We start from the raw sequence: 27,495 nt of genomic DNA, 5'->3' as shown, positions 1-27,495 counted from the left end.
CTCCTCCTCCTCCCCCAACAACTGTCAACAACAACAGTCAACATCATCAGAAACCCTCGCAATTAACTAAATACAAGCCCGAAATCCCAGCCCGAGTATGATACCTATTCGGGGCGCACAGTAAAAAATAACACCCCAGCACCGAAAGCAAATCAAGCAAAGCAAATCAAGCAAAGCAAAGCAAAGCAAAGCAAAGCAAAGCAAAGCAAAGCAAAGCAAAGCAAAGCAATAAAAGCAATAAAAGCAATAAAAGCAAAGCAATAAAAGCAAAGCAATGAATGAACCTAACGCACGTATGCACCAGGACAGACCATTTTCAATCAAATCAAAGGAAACGGAAAACGGAAACGGAAACCGAAGCGGAAACAGAAACAAATAACAATACCAGAAGGACCCCGATTTCATTCGCCAGATACAAACCCCGAAAATACAAATGCCCCTCCTAATGGAATCAAAGCCGAACCGAACCGCGCGAGACATGACAAAACACGAAGTGAGGAAAAGATGCTGCCGCAACAATGAACGGAAAAAAAGGAAAGCAAGCAAAGAAAAGGAAAGCAAAGGAGTCCCGGGGATCTTACAAAACAAAAATCACAACCATGATTTGTACGGACGCAAAGGGGAAATCTATCATTATCGGCTCGGAAGGAAGGGAAGGAAAAAAATGCATCTAAGTATCATCCCCTCTTTTGGCGTTTCGATCCCTCGGCCCCGGCACTGCTCCGCTTCTCGGCGCCTTTCCGGAGGAATGCAAGATCTGCTTCGGCATCGTCGTTGCGCAGGCCGGGCGGAGGTGGCGCGAGGCCGGTCTTGGTCACATAGCTCATGCCAACTCCAGGTACACCGCCCAAGACGAGATTTTCCATCTCGCGAGAGCTGGCGAAATTCCTTGGAGGATTGCTTCTGGTGTTGACACCGCCGAAGCCGGGCAACGCCGGAAGGCCTCGTGTGAGCTCGGAAAGCGGAGTCAATGCACGACCTCGCTGCTCCTCCTGGTCATCGTCGTCGTCCCCAGCAGCCACAGAAGCTCCGGGAACAGGTGTGTTGGCGCCGGTAGGAGTGTCGTCGGTGTCATCACCCACGCCATTCTCGCCATTCTCTTCCCTACCAGCTCTCTCGGAGAAGTACCTCAAGGTGGCCAACGTCGCTTGGTTGGAGTGAAGCTGCAACTCCTTGTCGGTGAAGAGTTTCTCCATGGTGTAGATGGGCTTGTACATCTGCTTCATTATTTCCTCTTGCTTCCTCTTTGTTTCTTCTCCCGATTCAGCTGACTCAGGCACAGGATTGGCCGCGGACGGCGAAGGCGGCTCGAACGGATTTGAGAATGGTGGCGGCGTCGGCATGTCCTCGGACACCATCTCGGCAGCTGCACCTCGACGCTTTCGCTTGCCATTGGTATTGGGGGAGTCGAAGTTCATTCCAGCGCCGAACGCCATGAGCTCTTCGACCTCGCCCACGCGGCGACGCGGCTTGCGCCTCGTCGAAATTTCCTTCTCGGTTTCGTCGTCATACGGAATAACGCCATGCCGTCTGGGCGAACCGATTCCACCGCCCAAACTATAGTGCGAAGGATGCAGATGGAGCGCAGTGGCCTCGGCGATGTCCGTGAGACTGGCACCGATCGAAAGGGAAGAAAGCGCATTGGCCGATGCCGACGACGATTCTTTTTCGGCGGCAAGTTTCTTCAGCTGTGCCTTAAGTCGTTGCGAGAGACGCTGGGTGATGGTCGCAGCGAGAGATCGGTGTTCTTCGCGTGCATGGATAAGCGACCGAGTATGTTGCGCGGCGAGCGATGCGGCTTTCGTACGATGCGAGTTCTGATTTATTGGACGGTTGCATCAGCAGGGTGAAGCAGAGAAAAATAAGATGGCGGCGGCGGTAACAGCGAAGGGGAGGGGGGTTACACACGAATAGCAAAGACAACTGGGTGTCCCTCTCCTCCATGCTGTCGTTCACATCACGCAAGAAGTCGGAATACCAACGGCCCTGGATTCCTTCAGAATTCACATCCGAGCCCCGCACACCCATGGTGGCAAGGACTTCATCGACCTCCCTCTGGATGGCTTCACAGGAGTCGTCCATCAGGCGCATGTCACGTCCCGAAATGTCAGCTCGCTGGATCAGCTGCATGTCGACCTGAAGCGAAGCGATCTGGGCCCGGTAATGCTGCTCGCGGACTCTCGGATTCGTGGGATTATGGAAACTCTTGGTGAGCAAGTTCAACTTGTCGGAGAGGGCATTGCGACGCTTATCCCGCTTGCTCTGGGGCTGCGGAGGAGGGTGCAGATGGGTCGGGTGCGGCGTCGGCGACAGCGAGGGGGGCGTGGGTGAGGGTGACGCCATTGCTGTGTATCTGGGCGAGGGAGAATGTAGGGAGAAAGGACGGTCGATGGATGGCCGCGCAGGTGGCCGTCGATCGGAGTTGTGAGGATGGCCAGGCACAGAGGAGTGCGTGCGGTGAGGCCGAAAGGACGGGAGAAATACTGCCGAGGAGACCTCCCGGGCTGTGGTGCGGAAGGAGCGGGCAGTAGAGATGCGTGAGAAGTGGAACGGAGTCAGAGGAGGGGAAGGGTCGGAAAAGGGTGTGGAATTAGAAGGCGAGGCGTGCCGAGGAGCAAGATGAGCAAGCGGAGAAGGGTGGGGATTTTGTGGGTTTCGGGGAGAGTAGAGTGCGACCAGAGACACTACGAGCAGGCCCATGACACCTCGCCAAGCCAAATCACTCACGCACAATCATTGCACAATGTACAAGATAAGGATTTGAAGGCCTCATATGGATGGAGATAAACTTTGAAGAGGACAGAAAACGATAAATGCTTGCTTTGGCAAGAGTAGTGTATATTTGGGTGCGGATTGTCACGTGACAGCGCGACCGCGTCAGGAACGCGGGGTAACCCTAAATTTAGGTTGATGGATCAAGCACCGAAATAATCCGCGGCTTCATGGCAACTATAACCGCCACATATCTACGAAGAAATGATGAGTTTCGGCAGTCCTCAAGATCTACAATGACTTTGGAGGAGAGAACGATAGGTAATGCAGATTTACGGAGAACTGTGGACATGGCTGATCATTCGATAGGGTCTTTTGCCGCGTTATGGTTAAAATTGTCACCGGAAAGTTAGCATTGACTGGACTGAAGTTGGAACCTTCTATGGCTTTATTCTGCCCATGCTACCTGATTTATGGGTAGAAGACAAACAACCATCGCGTTTGAATCTCTTCCGGATGACAGTGTCCAAACGATTCTGGTGAGAGTGACAGTGCTATGGTTCAAGATACTTGTGCTTTGGTTGGATATATCCACCTCACGACTGACTGATATCAACCTCAGAAGATCAAGATTTCACCTCGGCACTTTAAAATTACAATCCAGCCCGTCTATTTTGTGAAAACAAAGTATGTCCATCCCATACGCCCGCCAACCAAATCGCAATAAAAGTACACCCTCCACATGTCGACAATCGGCGCTCCACCTCAAGCTCAGCTCGGGTTCGGAGACAATCACTTGGCACAGACGCCACTCTTGCAGTCGAGGTCGTCGCTGCAGTCGTTGTAGGTTTTCTGCTGACTGTTAGTACGGGAACCAGTACCCATCTCGGGGGAGTTCGGATCAACATACGCAAGTAGCACCGGCACAGTGGTCCTTCCAGGTGCAATTATCGACGACCTTCGTGGGGATCGCAAACTTGCTAGTGTTGGTAACGCTCGGCTTGCGGGTGACGGTGGCGAGGGTTGTGGAAGCCGTTGGACTGCCCTTTCCAACGCTGACGATGTCGTTCTGCGCGCCGTTGGCGAAGCCCCACTTGGCGTTGTACGACGGCTTCTGGTAGTAGTCGCCGGAATAGGCGATGTTCGAGTTGTCGTTGGCCCAGTACATGGGCTGCTTGGGACCGGAGACGCAGCCGCCGCTCGGGCAGTACTTGGGCGCCTTCGGAGAGGAGATGGACGCAGTGCTCGAGCCGCCGGAAATGTTGCAGCGGAAGCCGGTCATGTACTGTTGGTCTTGCCGTTAGCTTGGGAGCGGGGTGGGAGTGGGGGGTTGGGGGAAGGGAACGAACCATCTCATCGGCACTCGACTGTCCCTGCCAGAACCAAGCGCAGATGCACCCTCCATCGGGACACTTGGGCATGACCTTCGGGACGTCGAAAGTAGTCTTTAGCTGCTTGACGCACTGATGGTTTACCGAGAAGACCGCGAAGTCCTCAGGTTTGACGTCCGTGAACTTGGACTTGTAGGCGATAGCGAGGCCGCATCCCAGGAGCTGTCCGGCCTCGACCGGCGTGCCGGCATGGAGCGAGGGGGTGTCGTCGGGACAGGCGTTCTGGCCGTCGCCCTGCGAGCCCCACGAGGTGAAGTCCTTGTTGCACGAGGCCTCGACGGTAACGGACTTGCCGACCGGGAGGGAAAAAACCTCGCTGGGCATGGAGGCGCTGGCCATCCCGTGAAACCACCATTGCGAGAACGACTTTCCTGACAGAGGGGTCACCGCAGTGTACCCGTCGCCGTTGAAGTCGAGGACTGACGGGTGCCACATAGCCATGTGGGCGGTCGCCAGCGAGGGCAGGATGGCGAGGAGGAGGGTGGAGGCGTGCATGATGATGGATTTGTTCTTCGAAGGAGTGACTTTGTTGAGTGAGTGAGTGAATGAACGAGCGAATGAAGGAATGAATGAATGTGAAGGAAGAGGTATCCGAGTAGTTAGTTGGTAGAGAAGAACAATCCGTCAAGGACCTAAGGTAGATATAAAAGAACAAAGAAGGAAGTATAGCGGTCTAGCAAGCAGCCAATGGAAAGAACGACAGTGGCTACGCTACAAAGGGGGGCAGTCTACAGTCAACAGTGGAAAATTATAAGATTATATCACCCTGAGGAATTTCAAAGGTCCCTTATATACAGTCCAACCGTTCCCCTCTGCACTCGCTGCCATCCAATCGTTGCCTCCTCAGCGCCCATCCAGAAACTTTGCGATGACCCATGGCCGGCCCATCGTTGGGGCCGCCCATATACGGCGGTTACCTACCCGAGCTGATCTGACATGCATTTCACACTCCCCCCCTTCCCCCCGTCACCGGAGAGCCAATGAGAACCCGTATAACCCCATCCACTCCCGCCAACCCTCGCCAAATTTCAATGCTCCCCCCAAGGTTTGGCAGGCAGGCAGGCAAAAAGCCTATCTCGCACCAGCAGTCCAGGAGTCCAGGATCACTGCGCTGGGAATATCCCGTCTGTCTGTCCGTCTGTCTGTCCGTCTCTAGAGTAGTATGGCGCTCTCCCGTAGGCTTGATGTTTCGCTTTCATCTCGATTCAGCACCATAGAGTACCAAAGTACCTACATAGAGTACCGTCCGGCCAGCTCCGACAGTCACCGTAGGTTCACACGTAATCACTCCACCCCTACCCTCACTGGTGGCTATCCCGGTGGCTGTCCCGGTGGCTATCCCGGTGGCTACTCTATCCCGGTGTGGTAAGATCCAGGCACGCATCTGCTCTGCTCTGCTCTGCATACTCTATGCATACCGGTACACACACACATACGACAGCTGCGCAGTGTGAGCATGCCTCCCTGAGGGGTGCGCAGCGTTTCATGTTCTCTACATCTACATACCGTGCATGTCTACCCGCTGATTAGTGTGTGTGCCCCGCCCGGTGAAACGTGTGGCGGCGAGTACGGCGAGTAGTTACGGCGAGTATATACGGCGTGCGAGTCGGGGGCCGTGGCCGGTGAACACCTTTTTTTTGTTCTCCTGAGATGCGATGCGGTTGCCTGGAGGCTGGCTGACTGGTTGGCTGGCCTGAGAGGCTGCGAGTGCTGCCTGGAAGCTTGAAGGCGGGGGGGCGGGGGGGGGGGGGGGGGGGGGGTGAGGCTGCCATCGCCATCGCTGCATCGCTACATTGCTACATGCGCAGGGAATACCTAGGAGAGCATAGGTATCCGGACACATGCTCCAGCCTTCAGCCTTCGGTGCATACCCACCGGGCTGGGCTGGGTACTTCGGTACCCCACAGGTAAAAAAGAGGCATTTTCTTGTCCCCACTGCACTGCACTGCACAGGATACGATGCAGGATGTTTATTCCATGTTTCGTGTTTTGCGGAGTTACGATAAAGTTGAGTGGGTCCACGTCGCGAATATAGAGTAAGTACGGTAGGTATAAGGCGGGGCGAGTTCCGAGCCGGAACCAGAAAAGGATGCTGGGGGTGGTGGTGGATTTCGCTTACATATGCTCCAACTACCTAGTAGAGTAGAGTAACTCGGCGGCGCTTGAGTTAAATGTATGTATTGAAAGGAAGAATGATGAAGCTCGTTTGATTTCGTATGCAAGAGGGTGGTCAATATAGGTATGAGTGTGTGAGAGAGAATATCAATCTATTGCCGTATACCGCCTGTCTAGCCTACCGAATGGCGACCTCAAACCCGACCTGCTGTGAATGTGTGCAACCCATATTCAGCATCTACATCGAGTGAACCTCTATGTGCACTGCTCTAATTCCCTCCTGGCCCGAAACGCCAGAAAGCACTTTTACTCACTCGCCTCCTCCTCCTCCTCCTCGTCTTTCTTCCTCTTCAGCTCCCTCCTCTCCCTCCAATCGCCCTTCCTCTCAATAAAGCTCTTATTTATCTCCGCCACAGGCCTCATCTTCTTCCTATCCTTCATGGGCACATACTTCCCCCTGAGGACAGCCTCTCCACTGCCCAAGACAAGTACATGTCCCGGCTTCGCGGCCTTCCTCTTCTTCCTCTGGAGCACAGGCGACATCTCACTCTCCTCCCGCTGCCTGCGCACGAGGCCAACGAGCTGCCCAGCGAGGACCTCATCAATCTTCTTCTCATGCCAGCCCATCCATGTCGTATCCGCGAGAGCGCCTCTCAGATCGCCATCATCAGCGACGAGCCACCTCAAGTCGTCGTTGGGGAAAACGCAGTCCCACAGGACGAGCGGCCGGTCCTCGGCCATCTCGTACATGGGCTTCGTCGGGAAGCGGGCGATGTCCAGCATGTCGCGCACGATCTCGGGCTTCTCGAGCCCTTGGCCCACCAGGAACAGAACCGCCATCATGTGCCGCACCTGGTGCCACAGGAACGCGGTGCCCTTGAGGTTGAAGTAGTACGTTTTCGCGGATGTGACATCGCCGCTCGACGATGGCAGCTCCTCGATCGACGCCTCGAGGATGTCGCGCGAGAAGTTGTCGATCTGCTTCGCCGGGTCGAGCTTGCAGAAGTTGCGGAAGTCGCGGCTGCCGAGGAAGTACTGTGCAGCCGTCTGCATCGCGGCGATGTCGAGCGCGCCGCCGGGGTTCGTCGGTGATAGCATCGGGTTCGTGAAGAAGTAGCGGTAGTGTCGCGCGCGGCAGTTGAAGCGCGCCGAGAACCCTGCGGGCGGGTTGGGCGCCCACGCGAGTATCCGGATCGTCGGTGGGAGCAGCCGATTCAGGATCGCGGTGTACGGCATCTCGTCCGCGATGTCGTCGAACGGCGCTGGTTCTCCCTCCTCCTGCCCGTCGATGTCCATGCTCGCAGGCAGCGGCCGGTTGCTCCGTACGCGCACGCCGACCACCTGGCCGAACGCCGAGACGCCGCGGTCGGTGCGCCCGCACTTCGAGTACTCGACGGCGTCGTCGCCCGGCCACGCCTCGGGCGATGTGGGCTGTGGGTGGCCGGGCTGCGTGGGCACGAGCCGCGCCTTCAGCAGCGCAGAGAAGAGCACTTCCTCGACGGTGGGTAGGGCCGTGTCGTTGCCGTGGTACTCATAGCCGCCGTACGGTGCGCCGATGTACGCGAACTTCAGCGCGATCAGACGGGTAGAGTAGCGCGAGGAATCGAAATCCCGTGAGGCTTTGCGCGGCTTGGTGGTTGCGGGTTTGCTGTCATCGTGGTGGTGTCAGTCGGGTGAGGCGGGGGTGCGTGGGGTGGGGTGAGGAACAGACGAGTTCGGGTTTGCGGCAGAGAGAGTGGCCTCGAGGCTGTGGATGCGGGCGATAAGCGACGGGGTGTCCCAGGCCGCATAGTCCGTGGGCTGTGGGGGCGGCGGCGGGGAGGCCATGGTGATTGGGCGCAGAGGCAGAGCGGGATGGTGGAGGTGTGGTGAGGGATGCGCGACGGCAGCAGCTGCAGTTGGCTTTCGGAGATGGACGGATTCGAGCCAACGCCGTAGGGGAAGAAGCAGACGGCGCATAGGATCAGAACATATCGAACCAGAGTGTGCGTCTCTCGTGCGATGTTGGTCCACCACTCGCCATGCGATATGCAAGTGCCAGAAACCCGGCGAATCTGCACAGATGTATCATATGCGTGCGGCATGCGCACAAAGCGAGTGCTTGGCGTGAGTTGCACTTTTCTGCCCGCGTTATCTCGGGCCTGGCCAGGGTCCGGATCGGCAGGGCGAGTGCACGTGCCAGGACTGACCCAAACCTTCAGGGCGGTTTGTTCCGCGAGGGTCGGAGTAGTGATCATGATGATGATTCTTTTCTCTCTCCTCCTCATCTTCTTCTTCTTCTGCTCGCACGACCACCACATCCACAGTGACGGTAGCCCCGCTGATTGGCGGTGGGGATTGGCTGTTGGGACCGATACAAGCTTTTCTGTGTGTGTATCTACTCTGGAGTATGAGATCACCAAGCACCAAGCACCAACTGGAGGCTTTCTGTGTCCCTGCGGCGCGTATGTACCCTACCCACGCACAACGGCGGCAGGAGTGAGGCACGAGGGCTTGGGAGCACAGTGATGCGGATGATGATGACCTGAGGTCTGTAGAGTACTACTATGCACATTGTACTCTGCAATTGGTGGAGCGATTTCCGTGCGTATCGAGTTACATATGCCAGCAACTGGAGAAGCACAATTCCAGAACGGCCTTGGCTGCTTGCGGAACTGGGAGATGTGGTAGATTTTAGGTGATATCGTTGATTAATTGATAATCCATATGGGTGACACATACAGCATGTGATAGATATCTTGGCCTCCATCATCACGACGACAACGACAACGGCAGCCACTCATCATTCTCGCACCGCGCCCCACATCAGCTCACATGGAAGTCTTTCAACAATAGGAACCACATCCTTTCTTTACCAACGATTCCTGCCTTGTCCACCACGAGTACGGCGCGCATCACACAGACTTCGACGATTGGCATAGACACCCCCGGGCGTTCTCGAGCCCCTCAACGACAAACTCCTGGTCACAACTGCCCGGACGACTGTTTGAATGATTCGGAAGGGATCTGCTGTTGGAGGTATGATCTTGGCGGGGTTCGGAGGGGGATGGTGTTGCTTGGGAGCAAGTCGTAAGCTGGTTCTCTTCCTTCAACATCAGTAGGGTTTTGCGGGCTTCGCGAGCAGCTGGGAGCCTTGTCCCATAAGGTCTCGCATTGAATTGCGGCGGGAGGGATCCGGGCCTGGATGACGACGCTTCATACTCGCATGCCGAACTCCTAGAGTCTGTACCGGCATCGCACCAAGCTCGGTCAACGGGAGTTTACGGATCTCTCACGACGAGCAGCGCCCCAATTGTTGATGCAGGAGGTGTTCCAACTTCGAAGTGGCAGCAGAGGGGTGTTGTGCGATACATAAGGTGTATCTACCTGGTTTTTTCCTTGATACCTATGATTGGGATATTGGGGTCTTTGGGAAGCGAACGGACGCATCTTTCGCTACTTACCAGTGTTTTACCTCGTCCAAGCTGTGACTGTGGCCCGCGGTCGGCCTTGGGCCCGTGTTTTACAGCTTCATGCTCGTTTGTAGAGAACCGTTTGTCCGAATAAGCATATTCTAGGTTCCCTTCGAGCGGGACGTCCTTATGTAACTAGAGTACCAGCTCTATTTCTATTGTCTACATGGGCCCTGCAGCAAAGGTCCCGGCCCAGCTCCAACCGGTTACTTCAATTCTGTAGGCGCCGTGGGGTGTCTCTGACTCTCTGGCACGGAATTTCCCCGCTGCCCCACACCCCGACCCGGCCAATCAGGGCCGCTGACAACTTGATTCGTCACGAGGCAAACGCTGCCACGCAAAAACCAACATCCAACTGCTGCTGCTGAACATCTCCATCCACCCTGCCTTGCTCTACACACACACACAATCGCGCGCTCAGCTCTCAGCTCTCAGCCCTGCCGCTGCCCAATCAACGCTCTGGTGATCGCTGTGGAGAAAAAAGAAAAGAGCTTTCCACAATCAATATATAACCCCCTGTCCACGTCACCCCCACCGTACCTCCGCCACCGGGCTGCATCAAGCCTCTGCCGACCTCTCCTTCTCTCCGGCGAAAACAAAGCAACTTAAGAACTCGCTTCGCTGCACGGAAACCTAGACTTCTAGCCCCACCACCCCGACGTCCATCCTTGAGCTTCTCCAATCCCCACACCCGCCGCGGATCACCACCCAATTCCATTGCAACGACACAGTCAGCAATCATGGGCAAGCCCAGAGTGCGTTCCCCGCCCACCCTGCGCCGCCATGCACCAGCTAACCCATCCGCCCGCACAGCTAATCATCCTCTGCCGGCACGCGCAGAGCGTCGGCAACGAGAACCGGACGATCCACCAGACAGTGCCAGACCACCGAGTACCACTGACAGCCGTGGGCCAAGAGCAAGCGCTCGCGGCGGGCGACAAGCTCGCGCGGCTTCTGCGGCCCTCCGACACTTTACAGATGATCACGTCGCCGTACACGCGGACACGGGAGACGACTTTGGGGATCCTGTCCTCGCCCGCGCTCAAGGAGCACCCGAACTCCGGCAGCATCCGCGTCTACGAGGAGCCGAGGATCCGTGAGCAGGACTTTGGGAACTTCCAGCCGTGTCAGGCAGAGATGGCGAGAATGTGGCATGAGCGCGCCGCCTACGGACATTTCTTCTATCGCATCCCGAATGGGGAGAGCGCCGCTGACGCGTATGACCGTGTCTCGGGCTTCAATGAGAGCTTGTGGAGGCAGTTTGCTGAGGAGGATTTTCCAAGTGTTCTGGTGCTGGTCACGCACGGGCTCATGACGAGGATCTTTCTCATGAAGTGGTACCATTACTCGGTCGAGTACTTTGAGGACCTGCGGAACGTGGACCACTGCGATTTCGTCGTCATGAAGCTCAACGACCAGCACAAGTACGACTTGCAGACCGAGTTGCGGACGTGGAGCGGGTACTCGCGGGAGCAGGAGGAGCTGCGGTACAAGTGTCCGCCGGCGAACCGCGTGGTGGCGCTCAAGGCGTCGGTGTGGGGCGTGCGCAAGTTCGGCGGATGTGTGGACGGCTGCAATCACGAGTTCGACGGCGATCGCAGCATGATGGGCGGGCACGTGATGAAGGCTGGAAGGGACTTCGGCGGCAGTAGGAGCGGCGCTGCGAGTCGCGCTGCCAGCCACGATAGCACCAGTGACGACGACGACGATGAAGGCATCGACGAGGATCTGGATGCCGCGGGACCGGATGGTGCGAAGAATGGAAACGGCATGATCATGGGCGGACACCCGGCCGATGTCATCGAGAGGCTCAAGATGGAGGCCGCGCTCGGAGGCAATCTCGTCAATGGCGTCAAGAAGTTGCAGGTCAGGAGTTGAGTGGCTGGGATCTACGAGTCACGGCATAATGGAGGATGGTAGTGGGTATCAAGTAGAGGTCGAACATCTGGCGCACGGGGGGCTATGCTATGCGTGTTTTCATGATTTTGTGCTTCCTTCCTTACGTTCTTCCTTCTTTCCGGGTATTGGCGGGGTCAGGAACTTGTGTTTTCTTCTCTTCTGTGGGTGTTGTTGCTATCGGGTTGATTCGTTGGTTTTCCGGTTGGTGTTTTGTGCTACATCTTATTGTGCTCGCCGTTTGATATTTTCGTGCCCGTGTCCAGTGTCGTTGCCTTTCGAGTAATTGATGTGCTTCAGTTATCCGATCTTGTCAATTATACCTCATGCACTCTCCCATCACTCAGATGCTGTGCGATTTCACGATCACACGTGTTGGGCCAACACCCGTTTCCTCTAAGGCCAACACCCGGAACTGCAACTTCCTTCGACCCCCCCCCCCCCCCCCCCCCCCCCCACACACAAACCTCCTCCTTCACCTCCCCCTCCTCCTTCACACAACAACATCCACTCGTTCTCCCCACACCACCTTCCCCTTCAAATACCACCTTCGTTTCCACGACTCCACCACTCTTCACGAACACCCACGATACAAACGACAACGAAAATGCAGTTTCTCCGCACCACCCTCCTCGCCGTTTCGGCTCTCCTCTTCACTACTGCCGTCTGCCTTCCCGCCGGCGGTGACAAGGCCTCGCTCTCCGTCAGCCCCGCTGACCATGCGGCGCGCTCCGTTTTCACGCACCCGACTTCCCCACCCTCGGTTGTGGCAACGATCTTCGACGACGAGTTGGCGTTCTCTGACGCCTCGCTCGCGGACAGCATCTCGCCGCTCACGGCGTCGGCGGCAGTGCCGTACGCGTTCATCAAGTGCGAGACGAACGGCGGCTCGCCCTTGTCGAAGCACGTGCAGGTGGCGGCGAACAAGATGAAGCTCTCGCTGGGGAAGAGCACGCTGTGCGTGCAGAGCAACCCCGGAGGAGGAGGAAACGGCTGCGACCACGAAATGACACACCAATCCGCCCGCATCCAGCTCTGCGGAACGTTCTGGTGGGGCATGGCTTGTAAGGCGCTTGCGAGGGCCGCTGAAGAGGTCATCTATGCTTGCTCCAGGAGGGGCGAGGATGGGCAGACCAGGGCCGAGGGTGTCTTCATCTTTGATGCGAAGTTGAGGGCTGTTATCACTAACGCTTGAGGCGCTGGAGGGGATGCGGAGAGGACGCTGGTAGAACTGGTCGAACTGCTGGAACGGGTGGATAGGAAGGGTACTGGGGGTTATGCCTGCTTCATCTAGTTATGCCATCTGCTCAATTGATTACTCTTCTTCCGTCATATGCTCTCTTACACAAGGACTTGCTTGTATTATCCTTTCGCTGCCGTAGAAAGTGAATTTACGTTCTCGCAAAGTCACGTTCTGTAGATCGTACCACTCATCCCATAGTTTTTAGTACGCTTATCTTTACACTACATAATGTTTTTCGTTACCGTAGATGTGAGAATATAGGGAGAACAAAAAATACCAGAGTAAATCTGTATTATTTGACTGATATAAATCTGAGTGGTAGTACATACTCCCGTCGACCTTCGGCACCAATCACCCCGACTTTTTACCATCACCACCCTCTTACAATTAATCAAACAATTGAAGTTTTTCCATTTCCTCCCTCCAATACCCCCACCCCTACCCCACGCCAGCTACCTACTCAACCCTATCATCCCCGGGCCTCTCCCTCCTCGCCAATTCAGCCTTATCCTCCGGCCCGCCAGGGCCTTCAAAGTCCCTATCTACGGTCGGCCTGCCCCCTCCCTTCCCGATCTGATCGCCGCCCTCCTGCGCGGGGATGACGCGGCCCGTGCTTGCGGCCCCGTACGTCACGTGCGCGCCCGAGAACTTGTTCTCTACGCCTTTGTCCACGCCGGATTCGTTGGCTACGCAGCAGCAGTGTCAGCTGGGTGGATAAAAGGGGGAGGGGAAGAAAGGGGGTGGGGGGAAGGGAGGGGGGGAGGACTGGAATCGCTCTTGTTGCGTCGAGGGTGGCCGACTTTGGCGTCGTAGCTGTTCAGGTCCTTTTCGGCCGCGTGCGCGATGTCGAGCATGTGCTTGTCTGACATTGCGGGGGCTGTGCTGCTGTTGATGCTGGTGGTGGTGGCGCAGTTGGTGGTAGTGGTGGTGCTGCTGCTGCTGGTGGTGCTGGCGCGCGAAGACCGCCGGGGCTGCTGCTGCTGCTCGAGGAGGGAGGGGAAATCAATTTTGGCTTCTATGGGTTGGTTTCTCTCGTATGGGATGCGGTGTGATGTGGGTTGGAGTGGATTTCTGGCTGCGGAATATGAGCAGCAGGAGCAGGAGGACCGGGTTTTGTGCACAGTCGACTGAGCTGAGCAGCGGAGGGGCGTTGACGTCAATATGAGTTCGTGACGACGATCATGTGAAAATCTCTAGGTAAGCAGTCCGTGCCGCGGATGTATGAGGTATGAGGTAACAACGCGGTAATCGGGAGTGGGATGCATCATGCGGAGAGTACGGTGAGTACAATGGAGCACTGCTGGCTGCGTGTACTCATGGAATCTCACTCACTAGCTCTTGAGTATGGAAATAATTTACTTGTTGAATTGGGTGTAATTTGAACAACCGTGCACATATGACCAGTTAAGGCGCCATAGTAGAGGATAGAGTAAGATAGCGGACGGCTTGGGTGTGGTTATGGCTCCTGTGGTGTTCTTGAGATATCACTCGTCTCTGCTTGAGTTATGGTGCTTTCAGAGTATCAAACTCATCTTTTCGCCGATCTATCCATTGCATTACCGTCATTTAGTCATGCTTCATCCCTCACGATTCCAGAATGCTCAGATGTTCAGACTTCCAAGCGATATCGAATTGTCAGGACTGCCATTGATACTCCAACTCCATGCTCATAACCCATTCCGTCCATGCCCACTATAATAAATAACGCCTTCCAATGCTATGCTATGCTCGCAGAATGACAACTCCAACACCACGATAACCACCACCCTACTCCTCCCCATCGAAAACCTCACAAACAGCATCCCACGCGCCCTCCAAAACACCGCCCACAAACCCGACAGCATCGGCGACGCCATAATCCAGAGCAAAGACCATCTCCTTCCCCGCAACCACCATAGTAATTTCCGCTTTGAGCGGTTTTCCGTGCTGAACCAGATCCCTCAAGCTTCCCGAGACCTCGACGCGCTTGATGTCGAGCACGTCGTCGATGCCGTCGACCAGAGTTTCGAGCCAGTCGGCCGAGATAGTTGTCGGGATCTTCTCGATCGCCGATTTGGCCGCGGCTACGTCGACCTTGGCGATAGTGGCCTTTTTGAACTCGTCCCTTGCGGCGTCGAGCAGCTCGCGTTCGCGGCTCTGGGCGAGCGCCTCCTTGCGGGCGAGTGCCTCCTGGACAGCCGTCTCGCGTTCCTCCTTGAACCGCTGCATCGCCCGCTCTTTCTCCTTGATATTGTTCTGCGAGCCAGCCACCGCTTCCTTGACAACCTTGGCCTCGTGGTAATTGACGAGGGCCTCCTGCACTTTTCTTTCCGCCTCTAGGTCTGCTTCGGCATCGGCAATTGTCTTCTCCGAGATCATTCGGGTTTGGCGGAGATCGTCTTTCATTGCTGCCTTTCGAGCGCGGAGTTCGTTGTATTCGGGACTCTGGGAGGACGTAATCGCTTGACTGAGCTGTAGCTTCAGTATGGTGAGTTCCGCTAAGGCGTCGTCTCTAACTTGGCGCCACCTATGCACCGGCAAAGAGAGGTCGATCTTGCGATAGAACGGCGCGTCCTCGACGGTCTGCTCGGCAGCCTGGAAGTGGGCACTACATGTGTCGTACCAAACTAAGTAGTCATCGTTAACGAATAGGTTTTACAATATGGGTGGGATAGTACGTACTCTGTGCATGCTTGACCTTCTCCTCGATGTGCTTAATCTTCTCCTCGAGCGCTCCAAACTTCGCCTTGGTTTTCTCCTTGACCTCGCGAATCTCCTGCAACTTGGTGGTGATGCCCTTTCGCATCTCGGCCTTCTTCTTCCGCACGACGGTGATGGTTGCAGCGATGGTAGTAGCGCTGATCATCTTTGCCTGCTCCAGTTCCTTGCCAGCCTCAAAAATGGCGTCCTCAGCTTCTTGTTGCGTCGTGAATAGGTTCAACTCAAGCGACTCAAGCCCCCGCTGGAAGTCATCTTGCAGCTCGTCCAGCACGGCGTCCACAGCTGCCTCCGTCTCGTCCCAGACGGATTTGGCGCTCTCCAGAGCGCTGCTTGCCAGCTCAATGGCACTCTCAATCCCCTCTTGGGCTTCGTCGATAAAGTACTGCGCAGCCTCGATGCCCTTCTGCAGCAACACCAGCAGGGCAGACAGATAGTGCCTGATCTGTCTGGCCAAGTACTGTAGGATATCCTGTTCTACGACCGCATGCACCATGAAGTCTGCTCCTGAGAGGTTCTTGAAATCTGCTATGCCAATCAATTTCGCGTCTAGGTTGATCTCGAGTGCGTCGGCAAATGCGAGGCGGAGGGATAATTCCATCCCAGGACTCGGTAGAATATCACAGACGAAGCGAACTGATGCTTCAAGATCCATAATCTTGACAGCACCATCGATGAGGATGTGTTGCTTCGACACGCCGAGTTCGATGACTGCACTAGGACCACCGCCGTTTGAGCCACTAACAATAAGCGGCCCGACTTCGAGCTCCCCGAACTGCGCCGCTATCCTGGTGGTGGCACCGATCGTACACTCGAGGTCGGTAGACTGGCCAAACAAATCCATCTCTCCCTTCATTGTCGCCCCGCTAGGATAATGTGTTGTCCCGATCGTAACTCCTGTCGAAAGGTATAGCAATACATCCCTGAAGCCGAGTAAGTCTTGCGGCGGCAGCGCGAGTTCCTGCCCAGAGATCTCGGAAGCAAATTTGACCAAGTCCTGGACCGATAGCTTAGTTAGGCTGGCCTTGATCAGTTCATCCCCCGGATTCTCCGAGATCGCCATGGCAACCTGCGCTTCCACATCTCCGATGGCCATTCCCGCAGAGAAGCCAATGAATGAGGGTGTACCGGTGGCTGCGAGGGTGGCGTAATTAATTCCAAGCTCGAGCGCGATTGTCGGCCCGATTTTCACCTTCTCGCTGATGCCCAAAGGGTTGACCCAGTAGTTGTTCATCTCTCCGAATCCCTGGGCCCCGATTATATCTGCCTTGAGCCCGAATCTGAAGACTAGAGGCTGGCTTTGTCTCGTTGGGGTCACGTTGAGTTCGGCTGTAACCTGAATATGTGGCATTGGGGACAAGCCAATCTCGACTGATACTGGACCGGAGGTGATTTTCTTGGTCAGATGGATGCCGATTGGGGTAGGGAGGATCAATCCAAAGTTGAAACCGGTGTCTGGACTCCAAACTGCATGGAGGGCGAGTTCGCGAACGTTGGTTTTCGTGACATGGTTCAGCGGCTGGACAGGTTCGATGGTTGCGCAGAACTGGACACCCGACCGGATAGGATAATCAAAGTCATTGTAGTCGCCTTGTGGGGAATCGATATTGCTGGCGATGAAAGCCATCTGTTTCAGCTCGAGATCCAACCAGGTATCTTTAACCTCCGGAGCAAGCCGTTGCAATCTCATCACATTCCCGGTAAGTTCGCCGTATACCGTCCATTGAACACCTTGATGCTCAGTGACAGTGAGGTATACAGCAACGTCGATATCGATATCATGGAAGGATACTTTCCCGGTGATGGCGAAGCCGCTCTCCCTAGAAGTCTCGTTCTTGGTCGGCCTTCCGAGAAAAATGTCCAGGGCAGCTTTCTCGACGGTAACGTGACCTAGCTTGATGTTCTGCAGGACTCCAGTGATAGCCACACCGTCCCTCTTAATCGATATCGTACCCGATACTGACCGATGGCCGTCAACTGTGATCTGACCCCGGAACTGTAGCCCGTTGGCGTCAATGCGGCAAGCGATGTCTTCAAGTTCAACCGAGTGATCGAACGGTTCCAACTCTCGCCCAGTCATGGATGTGTACAGCGCTTGGATGTCCACAAGAGTGCACTTAGGCACTTTTGCCTCCACCCAGAATTCGCTTTCGCTGTAGACACCCTTGAAGAGTAGCGTTCCGTTACCGAAAGCCATCGTTGCCTCGAAATCGAAGGTGATCTCCTGGATGGGCTTTGCGACAGAAAAACTGGCAACCAACCGAAGGTCCGAGATCTATTTTCCGTTAGCATCACGAATCGCCCACTCCCAATCGACACACGTACCCTCAATCCCTTGTACCCAACCATACCCACGACCTCCTCTTTGCACTTGTCGACCTTCAACGTGAGCATTCCAGGCGTCTCCTCCTTCATGGTCCACTCCATCTTCAGATGCTGACCACTGCCGGGCAAGGTCAAAAGCACCTCCCCAAACATATGAATCAAGACATCATACGCCGTCCGCCTCCCATCCCGCGCTCCGGAGACCTCAACGCCAATCTTGTTAAAGCAGATCCTCCGATCCACCTGCGTATCACCACCCAACACGCTCTGCATACTAAACCTCTTTGGCCTCAACGGCTTTTTCCAATCCCTCTCCTGGCCCAAATACCCGCTCACATCCGCGCGGGCGGTCTTGAGCCCAAAAACCGCACAGGCCGCATTACCGACGCCTTCCAGGGCGCCCTCGAAGCGAGTCGAAGCCCTTAACCACACGCCTGCCTCCTGCCCCGCGATCTCGGCGCGGTAGACGAGGCTGACATCGGCCAGCATGATCTCCCCCGCGAAGCCCGGAAGCAGCTCCTTCAACGCAACATCGCCGGTGAGCTGCACGAGCTCCTTGACGCCGCCGAGATGGGCGGTCCCGAGAAGCTTGTAGATCTTGGCTGGGATGCCGCTGCCGAATAGTGCTACGTCACCGCCGAGAACCGCGCCCTCGCGCAGCGAATCGGTCTTGGGCAGCGGCCCTTCGATCCCGATCGCCGTCGAGAGGCTGGAGATTTGGGGGCTGGCGATGGCGAGGCCATTGATGCGGGGTGTGCGGCTGGGGAGGACGGAGGCGATGGATCTGCCCGACGAGGAGAGGATCTCGCCGAAGCTACGGTATCGGTGGGCTGGGGGTAGCTCGATGACATTGGAGGAGACTGAGGATTGAAGGGCCTTGGTTTTTGACTCGGCGCTGGACGAGGTCGGCGTATGTACGGCCGAGGCGAGGAGGGACTTGCGGGACCGGTTGGGCTTCGTGAGGCGATTGCTGAGGCGCTTCGTGACGGCTACGGAGAAGAGGGAGGGCAACGAGTTCTTCCGGGAAGAGGAGGCCGGAGTAGCAGAACCAGTCTGGGACGCCATCCTTTCAAGTCCTGGAGTAGAAGAAATGACAAAAACGGACCTGCCGTAGATTAAATGGAATAGGTGCTGTGCTGTGCGAGCGACAAGGCAAAAAAGAACGAATGCTGAGAAAGTAACACAGAAACCGGTCAACGGTAAAAAAGCATATACAAAGAAAATAATAGTAGACAGAATGAAGGAATGAATCGAGTCGAAACAGCAGCAGAAGGGCTTCAATATATCTATAGGTGTACGAACATATATGGAATGTCTCGTCTTTGCCTCATTCTCCTACTTCCAGTCACAGCTGTTTTCGCCCACCGCATATAGGAGCGCACCGAAATAGGTAGTGCGGCGATGCAGACCGAACGGAGAGCTAACCAGCGAAGCTTAACCGGTCAAGCGCTAGCGCCAGGATGCCCCTCCCTCGGCAGCACAGATCTAGCGCGGCGGCAGCAGAGTAGATACTAAAGGTCCCTTACAGCGGCGGTAACTCAGGCAGAAAAATGCAATAGTAGCGCCCGCCAGTTTGAATCTCATTCATAGCCAGATGGGCGAGTTGTCGTGTCGACCCATTTTCCATCATCGGGAAAGCACACAAGATGATACGGAACCAATAATAACAAAGGGTATAAACTCACCGGCGAGGCATCTTTGGACCTCTGCAGAGCGGAGAAGAAGCCTTGGGCACCGCTTAAGATATTTGCACACTTTCCGAGATTAGAAAGGGTTGTTTGGAATTCGTGGTGCCTTCTTACTTACTGTACAGAACCAGGGAGAGAGAACAATGAAGGTTAAGACTGTACCAGCACTATCGTTGACGATAGGCGCATAGTTTTCTACGATGATTGAGTAACGACGCACTGTGAATGCATCACCAGCTCAACCAAGACAGGTGTTCACGGTGTAGCAACGATGGTTGGGCGTGGATAATAGCAATATCCCCTTGGTAGATTTCGCCTCACCTTGTACTACCAGTAGGTGTTCGGCAAATAAATCCGCACCTCGTAAGCGCGTAAACAGTATGTACCCCTTAGATGAGCTTATCGCCTTGTCGTAGCAGCACCCGCACTGTAGACTGTGTCTCAGCGGTTGAATCCCCGCCTATCGGCTACAACCGCTAAACTTTTTCCGACTGTTGGTGATTTGCGCCTAACGCCAACAGACCGAAAACGATTCCCACCAGGCAGCAGACAGGCGGTAAATACCCAAGTAGGTAACTGGGTGCCTGAGCATGCATGTGCCTGTTGTCTGAGACTTCCTACCGTACGACCGGGCTCTGGCGGTACTATTCCTGGGTACTCTACTTATCTGGCTGGTGAGGATTCTGTGGCGTGTGTAGGACTAGCGTGGTCCGTATCGTACGCGCCGAGTCGCGCCTCCCGAGTGCATACATACATGTATCATAAGATCTCAGATCACCGTCAGCTGTAGGGGAAGAACGAGCCGCAAGTGCTGTTCACGATCGTCGACGCAGGAGCAGCAAGAAAGTGACGTGACTATTAACATACCCACTGCCCTAGGAACTGCGATGTGTAGATTTATCATTTGCTGATGCTGTCAAACTTCACTTTCCGTCTGTGGCCAGCAATCTCGCTCGGTTACCTCCATTACCGCACGGAATGATCAGTTGAGGCCAATGGCCAGCCGCAACTAGAGGGAAAAGTCGATTAGCATTCCTCAATTAACCGAAGAGAATCCTCAACCAAGAGACAAGCGCGCTGCTGGAAAAGTAGAGAACCTCAGCCATTTATCCATCCGCCAGGCATCACAGAACGGCCAACTATGATTTACGACCGGATCGAAGAACTCCGGATTGTTATGATACTCCTTCATCATTCCTATGTCTGAGGGTTAAAATCCCCTCCGCTTTCGACTTCGCTTGCTTCCCCCTACAACCGTTGACTGGAGAGCGAGCATCCTCATAGTCATTTCTCAATTTTTTTGTGGTACGGTGTCTGGCTTTTCCATCTGAATTATCTCACTAACAGCGGAGCACTCGTCCTGATTCGAATTTCGTGTACATATGAGATTGCAATTGGCGAGTGTCAGCTACCGGTATGGACCATCGTTGAGATTCTCAGGGGAGGGATAAGGAGAGGGAGGAATAACTAGAGGGATTCCAACGGGCAAGCATCATCCAACACCTGGTAAACGGAGGTATGTAGGGCTTCTCGGAGACGTCATGAATTGATTTCATGCGGAATGGTGGCATGTGAGAAAAACAAAAGCAGGCGCCAATCGTGCATACAACTCATTACTCAAGCCCTCACGATCTCGGAGCTCCTACTCCGGTATCTATGGCTGTTTCAAGTTTCAAAAGCTTAACTGGTGGAGATATAAATGGACCGGACCAACTATTCCACCAGGCACCTGTCGGTCAAAACCAACCGAAACCAGTCCACAGCTTGCACGCAGTTCGATTGTCCTCTATACTTCTACCAACTAGCATGTTCCTCCCGCCAAAGTTAATTCCGTCGTTCCCTCTAGTATGGAGTCCTCTGCTCCGATGAAATCCTGCAGAATGTCGGCGAAACCGACGGAACGTTTCACGGAACAATGACCGTCTCGTGTACCCATGCATACCGTACACCGATTCATGGGCTCCCCACGTATGCAGGTAGGCCTCGCACCTAATAGTAATACCGTAGTCTTTTTTTATTTTTGTTTAATCATCGATTGCATGTGACATTGCTAGATTATGGCGATATCTGCCCGTATGGCGTCCCCCCGTTTCCACGCCACAGTCCAACTCGACTTTCATCGAACGGCCCAATATATGTGGCTTTCCCTATCCTGCGCGCCGGCCCGTCCCAACGATAAAAGCGGAGCGCACTAAGGAAAAAACATTAGGAAAAAACAGCTTCTGTTCCTTATTCCACCTTGCATCCTACCTCTTCATCAGAGATACCATCATTGCCATGAAGGAGGGTGCGGGGAGGGACATTCAACGGCAGGAGTGATCCTGGCTCCTCTCTCCTCACCTCCGCCTCCCAGTCCCAGTAATCCTACAGTCTACACTCACCCGCATTTCCGCGGACCTGAATACGGGACCAAATTTCTAATCCGTGATCGGTAATGATTCCGGCACTGCATCGGAGTTCGAACGGCACTGCATCGGAGTTCAACTTCGTCCGGTCGGGTCGGCGTGATTGGTCACCCCCGTTTAAGTCCGCAGTAACTACAGCGATGACAAATGCCCGGCGGTATGGACCCCACCGGTGAAGATATTGCTCTAACTAACCAGAAGTAATCAGATGAGACATCTCGAGGGTGGATCTTGGCATGCGAATGCTTTCGAAGCCGTGATATGTATTTGTGTGCAGACTCCAGGGTCCGTATGTAGCACAGTCCCTGCCAGCCGGAGTTAACCGAGCCATCATGATCTGCAGGCACGCGCCGCCGTGCATAACTAGCGTTATACATACATCCGTCCACGCAGAAAGTGATTTCAAATCGCCGGAGCTCATCCGTCGTGGGGCGCACGGATCGATTAGATGTTGGCCGATGGATCATGCTAGTTATGGTTCAGTCACCAGTGATCGTCGTGCCGGCGGATGCGTGGCTGGGTTTCGGCAATACGTACATACGGGGAAACCATGCCGTCAAGGCGTGCTGCGGGGTTACGGGGTACCTAGTGGGGCTGGACGGGACGGGATGGATGTGAATGGGATAGGATGGGTGGGATGGGTGGGATGGCGGGGGAATTGCGTGGGGGACGTACGGCGGAGGGGACAGTGGAGGAGGATATAAAATAAACCCGTCCATTCCCCTCGATGTTGTGATTTCACTCGCCATCACACCATCGACAGCATCAACAACAACATCAACAGCAGCATCATCCATAACACCCCCATCCCCACCAAAACCCGACCAAAAACCAAAACCACCTCCACAATGGCCACCCCCCAATTCAGCATCTACATCCACAGCGGCCCGAACCCGTGGAAAGTGATCATCATCCTCGAGGAGCTCGGTCTCTCATACCGCACGATCACGGTGGACACCAAGTCGGGCGACCAAAAGAAAGCGCCCTACACGGCTCTGAACCCGAACGGGCGCATGCCGACGCTGGTGGACCACAGCAACAACGACTTCGTCGTGTGGGAGTCCGGCGCGATCATCCTGTACCTGGTCGAGAAATACGACGCCGGCGCGGACTCAAAGCTGGCTTTCGCAAAGTTCGAGAGTAATGCTACCGCCAAGCAGTGGCTCATGTTCCAGATGAGCGGGCAGGGACCATATTTCGGTACGTAACTATCTTTTGCGGTGCCGGGGGAGAGTGTGTGGCTAACAACAAACAAACAAACAGGCCAGGCGGCGTGGTTCAAGAACTTCCACGCGGAGACGATCCCGTCGGCCATCGAGCGCTACGATAAGGAGATCGACCGCGTGCTCGGCGTGCTCAACGATGTCCTCACGGACAAGGAGTACCTCGTCGAGAACAGGGTCAGCTATGCTGATCTGTCGTTCGTCACGTGGCTCATCGTGCTGGACTGGCCGACTATGGGCGGCGGCGCGTGGAAGAGCGATGAGAGGTTCTCGGCCGTCAGGGCCTGGTATGAGCGCCTGAGCGAGAGGGACAGTGTCAAGGCTATGAAGGAAATTAAGGCGGCTGGGAAGGATGGGGTTTTTGGCGTGAAGGCGTAGGATTAGATGGTGTGGCATAGGAATATGTAGGAGAGGAGAATAGAATTGAATCGTGAAGCATCACGAGGAACTATCATGAAATAAATTCTTCACGAAAATTGCAGTACAGATAATAACTTTGCCATACAATAAAACCAAAGGAAAACAAGATAATCACAGTACTCGACGATATTGTACAAGAGCGTCCCACTCTTACATACACTGGTAGCGCACCGAGGAAACTGCCCCGTAGGTAGTTCTCACGGAACATCCCCAGACCTACCCTGCTGCTCTCCCCGCTACTCCCATCTCCCACACCGCTGAATGGAAATTTCCGGAGTATCCTCGAACGGAGAGTACCGAGTGATATTCAGTGACACTAAAGACGCAGGTACCTCAATGATAGGGCACGAGTGCTATTGCCATACGTAAGCGTACCGATGATGTGCATGAGTATGTATTTCCTCTATTGAGACTTGAGTAAACCCCACACGGGCCCATTGTACGCATGGCAGGAAGACAGGATTGGGACAAGTTACATACGCCCGACCCATCTCCGTGATCTGCTCGCGTGGATCATGAGAATATTACAATAAAAATCCTTTTGTTCGTTCCTTCGAACCCATCGAGTACATACATTAATTAAGCCACCGCACGATCATAAAACGTCACTGTCCATATCCACATATCCAAAGACTTCGCCTTCGAGGTTTGCCCATCTAGCACATGCCACACGATCCTACTGTCTACCCCCCCGGCCCTAATACCGCTCTGCCCTAGAATACCGCCCCGACAACCACCCACAACGCACTCAACATCGCCACCGTCAACCCCACCGTCCCGGTCACCTCTCCCACTGCCCTGGACGCACCGCTCGTCTTCGTCTTATTTGCCCCGACGGTGCAGTTCAAGACCGCCAGGCTGGAATTCAGCCCGACTGTATAAGTTCCATTGATCTCTCCGGTCCCATTAGCGGCCAGTCCTACCGTCAACTTCAACGCGGTATCGCTCGCGGGCGTGAAGAGGACATTCGCGATCCACGACGGGCCCTCGGTGGCAGTGAGCAGATCGGCACCTCCATGGCCGCTCAGTGCCACAGCAAGCGACTGGTTAGTAAGGCTCTGCACCGTGAAGTTGAGGCGCTCGCCAGCGACGGCGTTGTACGTGTATACGCCTGGGTCCCGCGCGAGCTTGTGGGCGACGGCAAGGCCGGGGAGAATCGACGTTTCGCCGTTGGGGCCTGTGGCGCCGCCGCCGACGTCGACGGGCGTCGGCCCGTTCGCGATGATCAGGTCGATGAAGTACTGCTGTGCCGCGGCGGAGTCGATCGTGGAGAAGGTTCCGCCCGTGGCGAGGATCGCGGATACGAGCCCCGCGGGGGGAGTGACGGGGCTGCCCGGTGTCTGCAGGAAGCCGAAGCTGATGCGCACGCCGAGGGCGGTCGCGTTGTTCAGTGATAGGATCAGCGTCTCCAGGTAGGCGTCCTCGCCGTCCGTGAGCACGATCATGCCGGTGCGGTTGCCGAGAGGACTGCCGTCGCGCTGTAGTTCGGCCAGGCCTAGGTCCACGCCGCCAGAGATGAAGGTGCCGCCGAAGGCATTGATCGTGTCGAATGCGGCGTTTCCCGGGTCGCCGAGGGGGTAGGCGACTTTGCTGGTGTCGTCGAAATCGATCACGGCGAGGAGGTCTGCTGCACCGTGGCCGCCAGATTTGGCTTCGCTGGATGCCGTGAGGCGGTAGGTGAAGGCCTGCGCGGCGGTTATGCGGAGGTCCTCTGGGTCCGTCCAGTCGTTCGAGCCAGAGCTGTCGATTACCAGGGCGATCTTGCGGCCGCCACCAGCTCCGAAGGTGGCGTTCGGGGAAGAGCAGGATTGGGCGAGTACGGGAGTGAGTAGGGTGAACGCCGAAAGACTTCGTAGGCCGTGCCTGTGGATTCATTGTCAGTTTCAATCCGCTTGGAGAGGGGTAGGAAGGGCGGCTCACATTTTCTGTGTGCGAGGCAAAAAAAGCTGAAAGCGGGCAAGAAGGGATGAGATCGTGTCAGGAACGAAGGACCCTGGGCGGTATCGATCAGAGCATCCAACTGAGGAGCGTATCCCGGGGGTTTATGTAGTAATCCATATCCCCAGGGCACCACTTATCTGCCAATCTCTACACTGCACTTCACTGAGGCACACACACACACAGCCTTCTCCTCCCAACAGTTGCACACGTACAGAATCGACTCATCATCCACGGCTGTAGCGGATTGGGTAGCACACAACAAACGAAGTTACACTTATGTACGACGGGGGCCTAGAACCCACGTGACACACAGCGCTTCTGAATCGCCTCCGTCATCCAATGGCAGATGGATCTCGCTGGCCTTGCAGGCACAGAGTGGGCGAACTTAAGGTTGTGCGACGGGCACTGTTCGCTCGTTGCACCAATCATCAGTGTCGCACAAGTGAGACAGCAGTGCGGCTGAGGAATTTGGGGGGCTACGTGGTGAGTGTATCGTGTCACAAAGAAGGGATTGGGTACTGTGTGACGAGGGCGGGCTTTAGTTGGAGCGTGACGAGGACGGCCTTGGTCGGAGTGAGTGTGACGAGGGCAGAGTATTCAGCTGAAGCGAAGAGCTACATACGAAAGCTGTAACTTTGCCGAAGATGGAGGTTTTATTAAGCAGCCAACCAACACAATAGCACGAGTGCCCCTCTTTCAGCCCCCGTATCCTACAGCACTAGTAAGTGGCACAGTGTTATATGGAGCACGCTACATGTTCCAGCCCGCCCCATTGCTACCTCTCTCATCAAGACTCATCCCCCCCCTTCGGAAGACGTTCTCCCAGCTCGAGTGAGAGCATGGCATCTTCCACTGCCGCCGTCTCGTCCGGCGTGCTTGGTTCTTCCTCATCGGTGCTCCAAATCCCCGCCATCCTCTTCTGCGCCTTCGCATTCCTATTGTCGAGCCTGGCCTCCAACTCATCGATGCGCTTCTTCCACTCCTTCCTCCACTCCCAGCAAACCTTGACCTCGCGGCTGCACCTGTCACGCTCCGCCTGGTCCGCCTGCTCACCAAAGGCATGCAAGGCGTTAAGCCTACCGATCGCCTCCTTCTCCCTACCCGCAAACCCGAGATACTCCCTCTTTAGCACGGTAAGCTGCATTTCGAGGACCTCATCACTCGGCCTCCTCTTGCCAGGCTGGGGATTGGTCGTGATGCGGTTGATCACCTTGAAGCACTTCGCAAGCGGCGGCTGGTTCTCGACGTGATGCGGTGGTGCGTTCGGCGGTGCGTTGGGCGCGCGCATGCCGGAGATGATGCGGCGGCTGCCGTGCGCGGGCGGTGGCGGAGGCATGCTCGAGGCGGGCCCCAGCCACGGCGTGTTGGGTGTCTTGTCTGGCGTCTTGATGGAGTCGCGCGTGCTGGTCGAGAACGGCGTCTCCGGTAGAGGAGGTGAGGCGCTGGTGAACGGCAGCCGAACGGAAGACCGAGGGGGTGGGTTCTGCATGTGTTGGTTGGAGGGCGACATGATTGTGGCGGTTACGGCGTGGGGGATGGTTTCCGCGGGGATTGGAGCGCTGTTGGTGGTCTTCCGCCTGCTGCCGTGTGCTGGTGGAGGTGGGTTTCCAGCGGGGATTCGGGAGCTGCTGCCGGATTTGCGCCTGCTACCGTGTGCTGGTGGAGGTGGGTTTTCGGTGGGCATTTGAGCGCTGTTGGCGGATTTGCGCCTGCTGCCGGATTTGCGCCTGCTACCGTGTGCTGGTGGAGGTGGGTTTTCGGTGGGCATTTGAGCGCTGTTGGCGGATTTGCGCCTGCTGCCGGATTTGCGCCTGCTGCCGTGTGCTGGTGGAGGTGAGTTTTCAGCGGGCATTCGAGCGTTGCTGACGGAAATGCGCCTACTGCCGTGTGCTGGTGGAGGTGCAGGTTCCGACAGCGACGGAAGTAGCTTTTTTGACCACCGCTTCTTCTTGGTGGCTCCTCTGGCAGCGCCGCTAGTTAGCTGTCC

At 55.6% G+C, this 27,495-nt stretch overlaps 10 protein-coding genes across 10 annotated transcripts; 3 read left to right on the top strand and 7 right to left on the bottom strand.

Annotated features, from left to right (window-relative positions):
• Positions 1 to 223: 223 nt before the first annotated feature.
• Positions 224 to 2,661, bottom strand: BZA05DRAFT_382694 (Sds3-like-domain-containing protein). Its single transcript, XM_051482146.1, has 2 exons — positions 1,909 to 2,661; positions 224 to 1,817 (listed from the first exon to the last, which is right to left on the bottom strand). Exons 1-2 carry the CDS (start codon positions 2,341 to 2,343, stop codon positions 678 to 680), a joined length of 1,575 nt encoding a protein of 524 aa, XP_051344490.1. The 5' UTR covers positions 2,344 to 2,661; the 3' UTR covers positions 224 to 677.
• Positions 2,662 to 3,502: 841 nt separating this feature from the next.
• On the bottom strand, positions 3,503 to 4,694 carry BZA05DRAFT_16288 (uncharacterized protein). The gene is made up of 2 exons (XM_051479105.1): positions 4,062 to 4,694; positions 3,503 to 3,997 (listed from the first exon to the last, which is right to left on the bottom strand). The coding sequence occupies exons 1-2, from the start codon at positions 4,596 to 4,598 to the stop codon at positions 3,614 to 3,616; spliced, it is 921 nt and encodes a 306-aa protein (XP_051344489.1). The 5' UTR covers positions 4,599 to 4,694; the 3' UTR covers positions 3,503 to 3,613.
• A 1,651-nt stretch (positions 4,695 to 6,345) lies between these two features.
• Positions 6,346 to 7,630, bottom strand: BZA05DRAFT_382687 (pseudouridine synthase). Its single transcript, XM_051482145.1, has one exon. It carries the CDS (start codon positions 7,512 to 7,514, stop codon positions 6,525 to 6,527), a length of 990 nt encoding a protein of 329 aa, XP_051344488.1. The 5' UTR covers positions 7,515 to 7,630; the 3' UTR covers positions 6,346 to 6,524.
• Positions 7,622 to 8,424, bottom strand: BZA05DRAFT_382686 (uncharacterized protein). The gene has a single exon (XM_051482144.1). The coding sequence runs from the start codon at positions 8,300 to 8,302 to the stop codon at positions 7,796 to 7,798; it is 507 nt and encodes a 168-aa protein (XP_051344487.1). The 5' UTR covers positions 8,303 to 8,424; the 3' UTR covers positions 7,622 to 7,795.
• Positions 8,425 to 10,224: 1,800 nt separating this feature from the next.
• BZA05DRAFT_16259 (histidine phosphatase superfamily) lies at positions 10,225 to 11,716 on the top strand. Its single transcript, XM_051479101.1, has 2 exons — positions 10,225 to 10,425; positions 10,484 to 11,716. The coding sequence occupies exons 1-2, from the start codon at positions 10,411 to 10,413 to the stop codon at positions 11,546 to 11,548; spliced, it is 1,080 nt and encodes a 359-aa protein (XP_051344486.1). The 5' UTR covers positions 10,225 to 10,410; the 3' UTR covers positions 11,549 to 11,716.
• A 306-nt stretch (positions 11,717 to 12,022) lies between these two features.
• On the top strand, positions 12,023 to 12,924 carry BZA05DRAFT_382679 (uncharacterized protein). Its single transcript, XM_051482143.1, has one exon. It carries the CDS (start codon positions 12,174 to 12,176, stop codon positions 12,759 to 12,761), a length of 588 nt encoding a protein of 195 aa, XP_051344485.1. The 5' UTR covers positions 12,023 to 12,173; the 3' UTR covers positions 12,762 to 12,924.
• A 325-nt stretch (positions 12,925 to 13,249) lies between these two features.
• BZA05DRAFT_470118 (uncharacterized protein) lies at positions 13,250 to 13,957 on the bottom strand. Its single transcript, XM_051487882.1, has 2 exons — positions 13,576 to 13,957; positions 13,250 to 13,495 (listed from the first exon to the last, which is right to left on the bottom strand). The coding sequence occupies exons 1-2, from the start codon at positions 13,676 to 13,678 to the stop codon at positions 13,266 to 13,268; spliced, it is 333 nt and encodes a 110-aa protein (XP_051344484.1). The 5' UTR covers positions 13,679 to 13,957; the 3' UTR covers positions 13,250 to 13,265.
• A 619-nt stretch (positions 13,958 to 14,576) lies between these two features.
• BZA05DRAFT_450806 (uncharacterized protein) lies at positions 14,577 to 18,936 on the bottom strand (the record flags this gene model as incomplete). Its single annotated transcript, XM_051487418.1, has 3 exons — positions 17,832 to 18,936; positions 15,471 to 17,781; positions 14,577 to 15,415 (listed from the first exon to the last, which is right to left on the bottom strand). Exons 1-3 carry the CDS (start codon positions 18,894 to 18,896, stop codon positions 14,577 to 14,579), a joined length of 4,215 nt encoding a protein of 1,404 aa, XP_051344483.1. The 5' UTR covers positions 18,897 to 18,936.
• A 3,740-nt stretch (positions 18,937 to 22,676) lies between these two features.
• Positions 22,677 to 23,525, top strand: BZA05DRAFT_428090 (glutathione S-transferase; the record flags this gene model as incomplete). Its single annotated transcript, XM_051486087.1, has 2 exons — positions 22,677 to 23,124; positions 23,188 to 23,525. The coding sequence occupies exons 1-2, from the start codon at positions 22,773 to 22,775 to the stop codon at positions 23,523 to 23,525; spliced, it is 690 nt and encodes a 229-aa protein (XP_051344482.1). The 5' UTR covers positions 22,677 to 22,772.
• Positions 23,526 to 24,080: 555 nt separating this feature from the next.
• BZA05DRAFT_423423 (uncharacterized protein) lies at positions 24,081 to 25,733 on the bottom strand (the record flags this gene model as incomplete). Its single annotated transcript, XM_051485871.1, has 4 exons — positions 24,081 to 24,105; positions 24,353 to 24,360; positions 24,491 to 25,430; positions 25,717 to 25,733. 4 exons carry the CDS (start codon positions 25,731 to 25,733, stop codon positions 24,081 to 24,083), a joined length of 990 nt encoding a protein of 329 aa, XP_051344481.1.
• Between the last annotated feature and the right edge of the window lie 1,762 nt (positions 25,734 to 27,495).

The sequence above is a fragment of the Tricharina praecox genome, assembly GCF_024521635.1.
Source record: "Tricharina praecox strain CBS 144465 chromosome Unknown BZA05scaffold_1, whole genome shotgun sequence".
Taxonomy (NCBI): Eukaryota; Fungi; Ascomycota; class Pezizomycetes; order Pezizales; family Pyronemataceae; genus Tricharina; species Tricharina praecox.
Note: the sequence above shows the minus strand (reverse complement) of the source record. Positions and strands in the feature narration are given on the sequence as shown.

What these genes read in the sequence shown, in the direction of transcription:
- BZA05DRAFT_382679 (XM_051482143.1), top strand. Translation starts at nt 12,174, where the DNA reads ATGCAGTTTCTCCGCACCACCCTCCTCGCCGTTTCGGCTCTCCTCTTC.
- BZA05DRAFT_470118 (XM_051487882.1), bottom strand. Translation starts at nt 13,678, where the DNA reads ATGTCAGACAAGCACATGCTCGACATCGCGCACGCGGCCGAAAAGGAC. An exon ending in ACGCAACAAGAGCGATTCCA is followed by an intron (nt 13,496 to 13,575) that starts GTCCTCCCCCCC and finishes GCTGCTGCGTAG; the next exon opens with CCAACGAATCCGGCGTGGAC.
- BZA05DRAFT_382687 (XM_051482145.1), bottom strand. Translation starts at nt 7,514, where the DNA reads ATGGACATCGACGGGCAGGAGGAGGGAGAACCAGCGCCGTTCGACGAC.
- BZA05DRAFT_16288 (XM_051479105.1), bottom strand. Translation starts at nt 4,598, where the DNA reads ATGCACGCCTCCACCCTCCTCCTCGCCATCCTGCCCTCGCTGGCGACC. An exon ending in AGTCGAGTGCCGATGAGATG is followed by an intron (nt 3,998 to 4,061) that starts GTTCGTTCCCTT and finishes CAAGACCAACAG; the next exon opens with TACATGACCGGCTTCCGCTG.
- BZA05DRAFT_382686 (XM_051482144.1), bottom strand. Translation starts at nt 8,302, where the DNA reads ATGCCGCACGCATATGATACATCTGTGCAGATTCGCCGGGTTTCTGGC.
- BZA05DRAFT_382694 (XM_051482146.1), bottom strand. Translation starts at nt 2,343, where the DNA reads ATGGCGTCACCCTCACCCACGCCCCCCTCGCTGTCGCCGACGCCGCAC. An exon ending in CCCAGTTGTCTTTGCTATTC is followed by an intron (nt 1,818 to 1,908) that starts GTGTGTAACCCC and finishes CCAATAAATCAG; the next exon opens with AACTCGCATCGTACGAAAGC.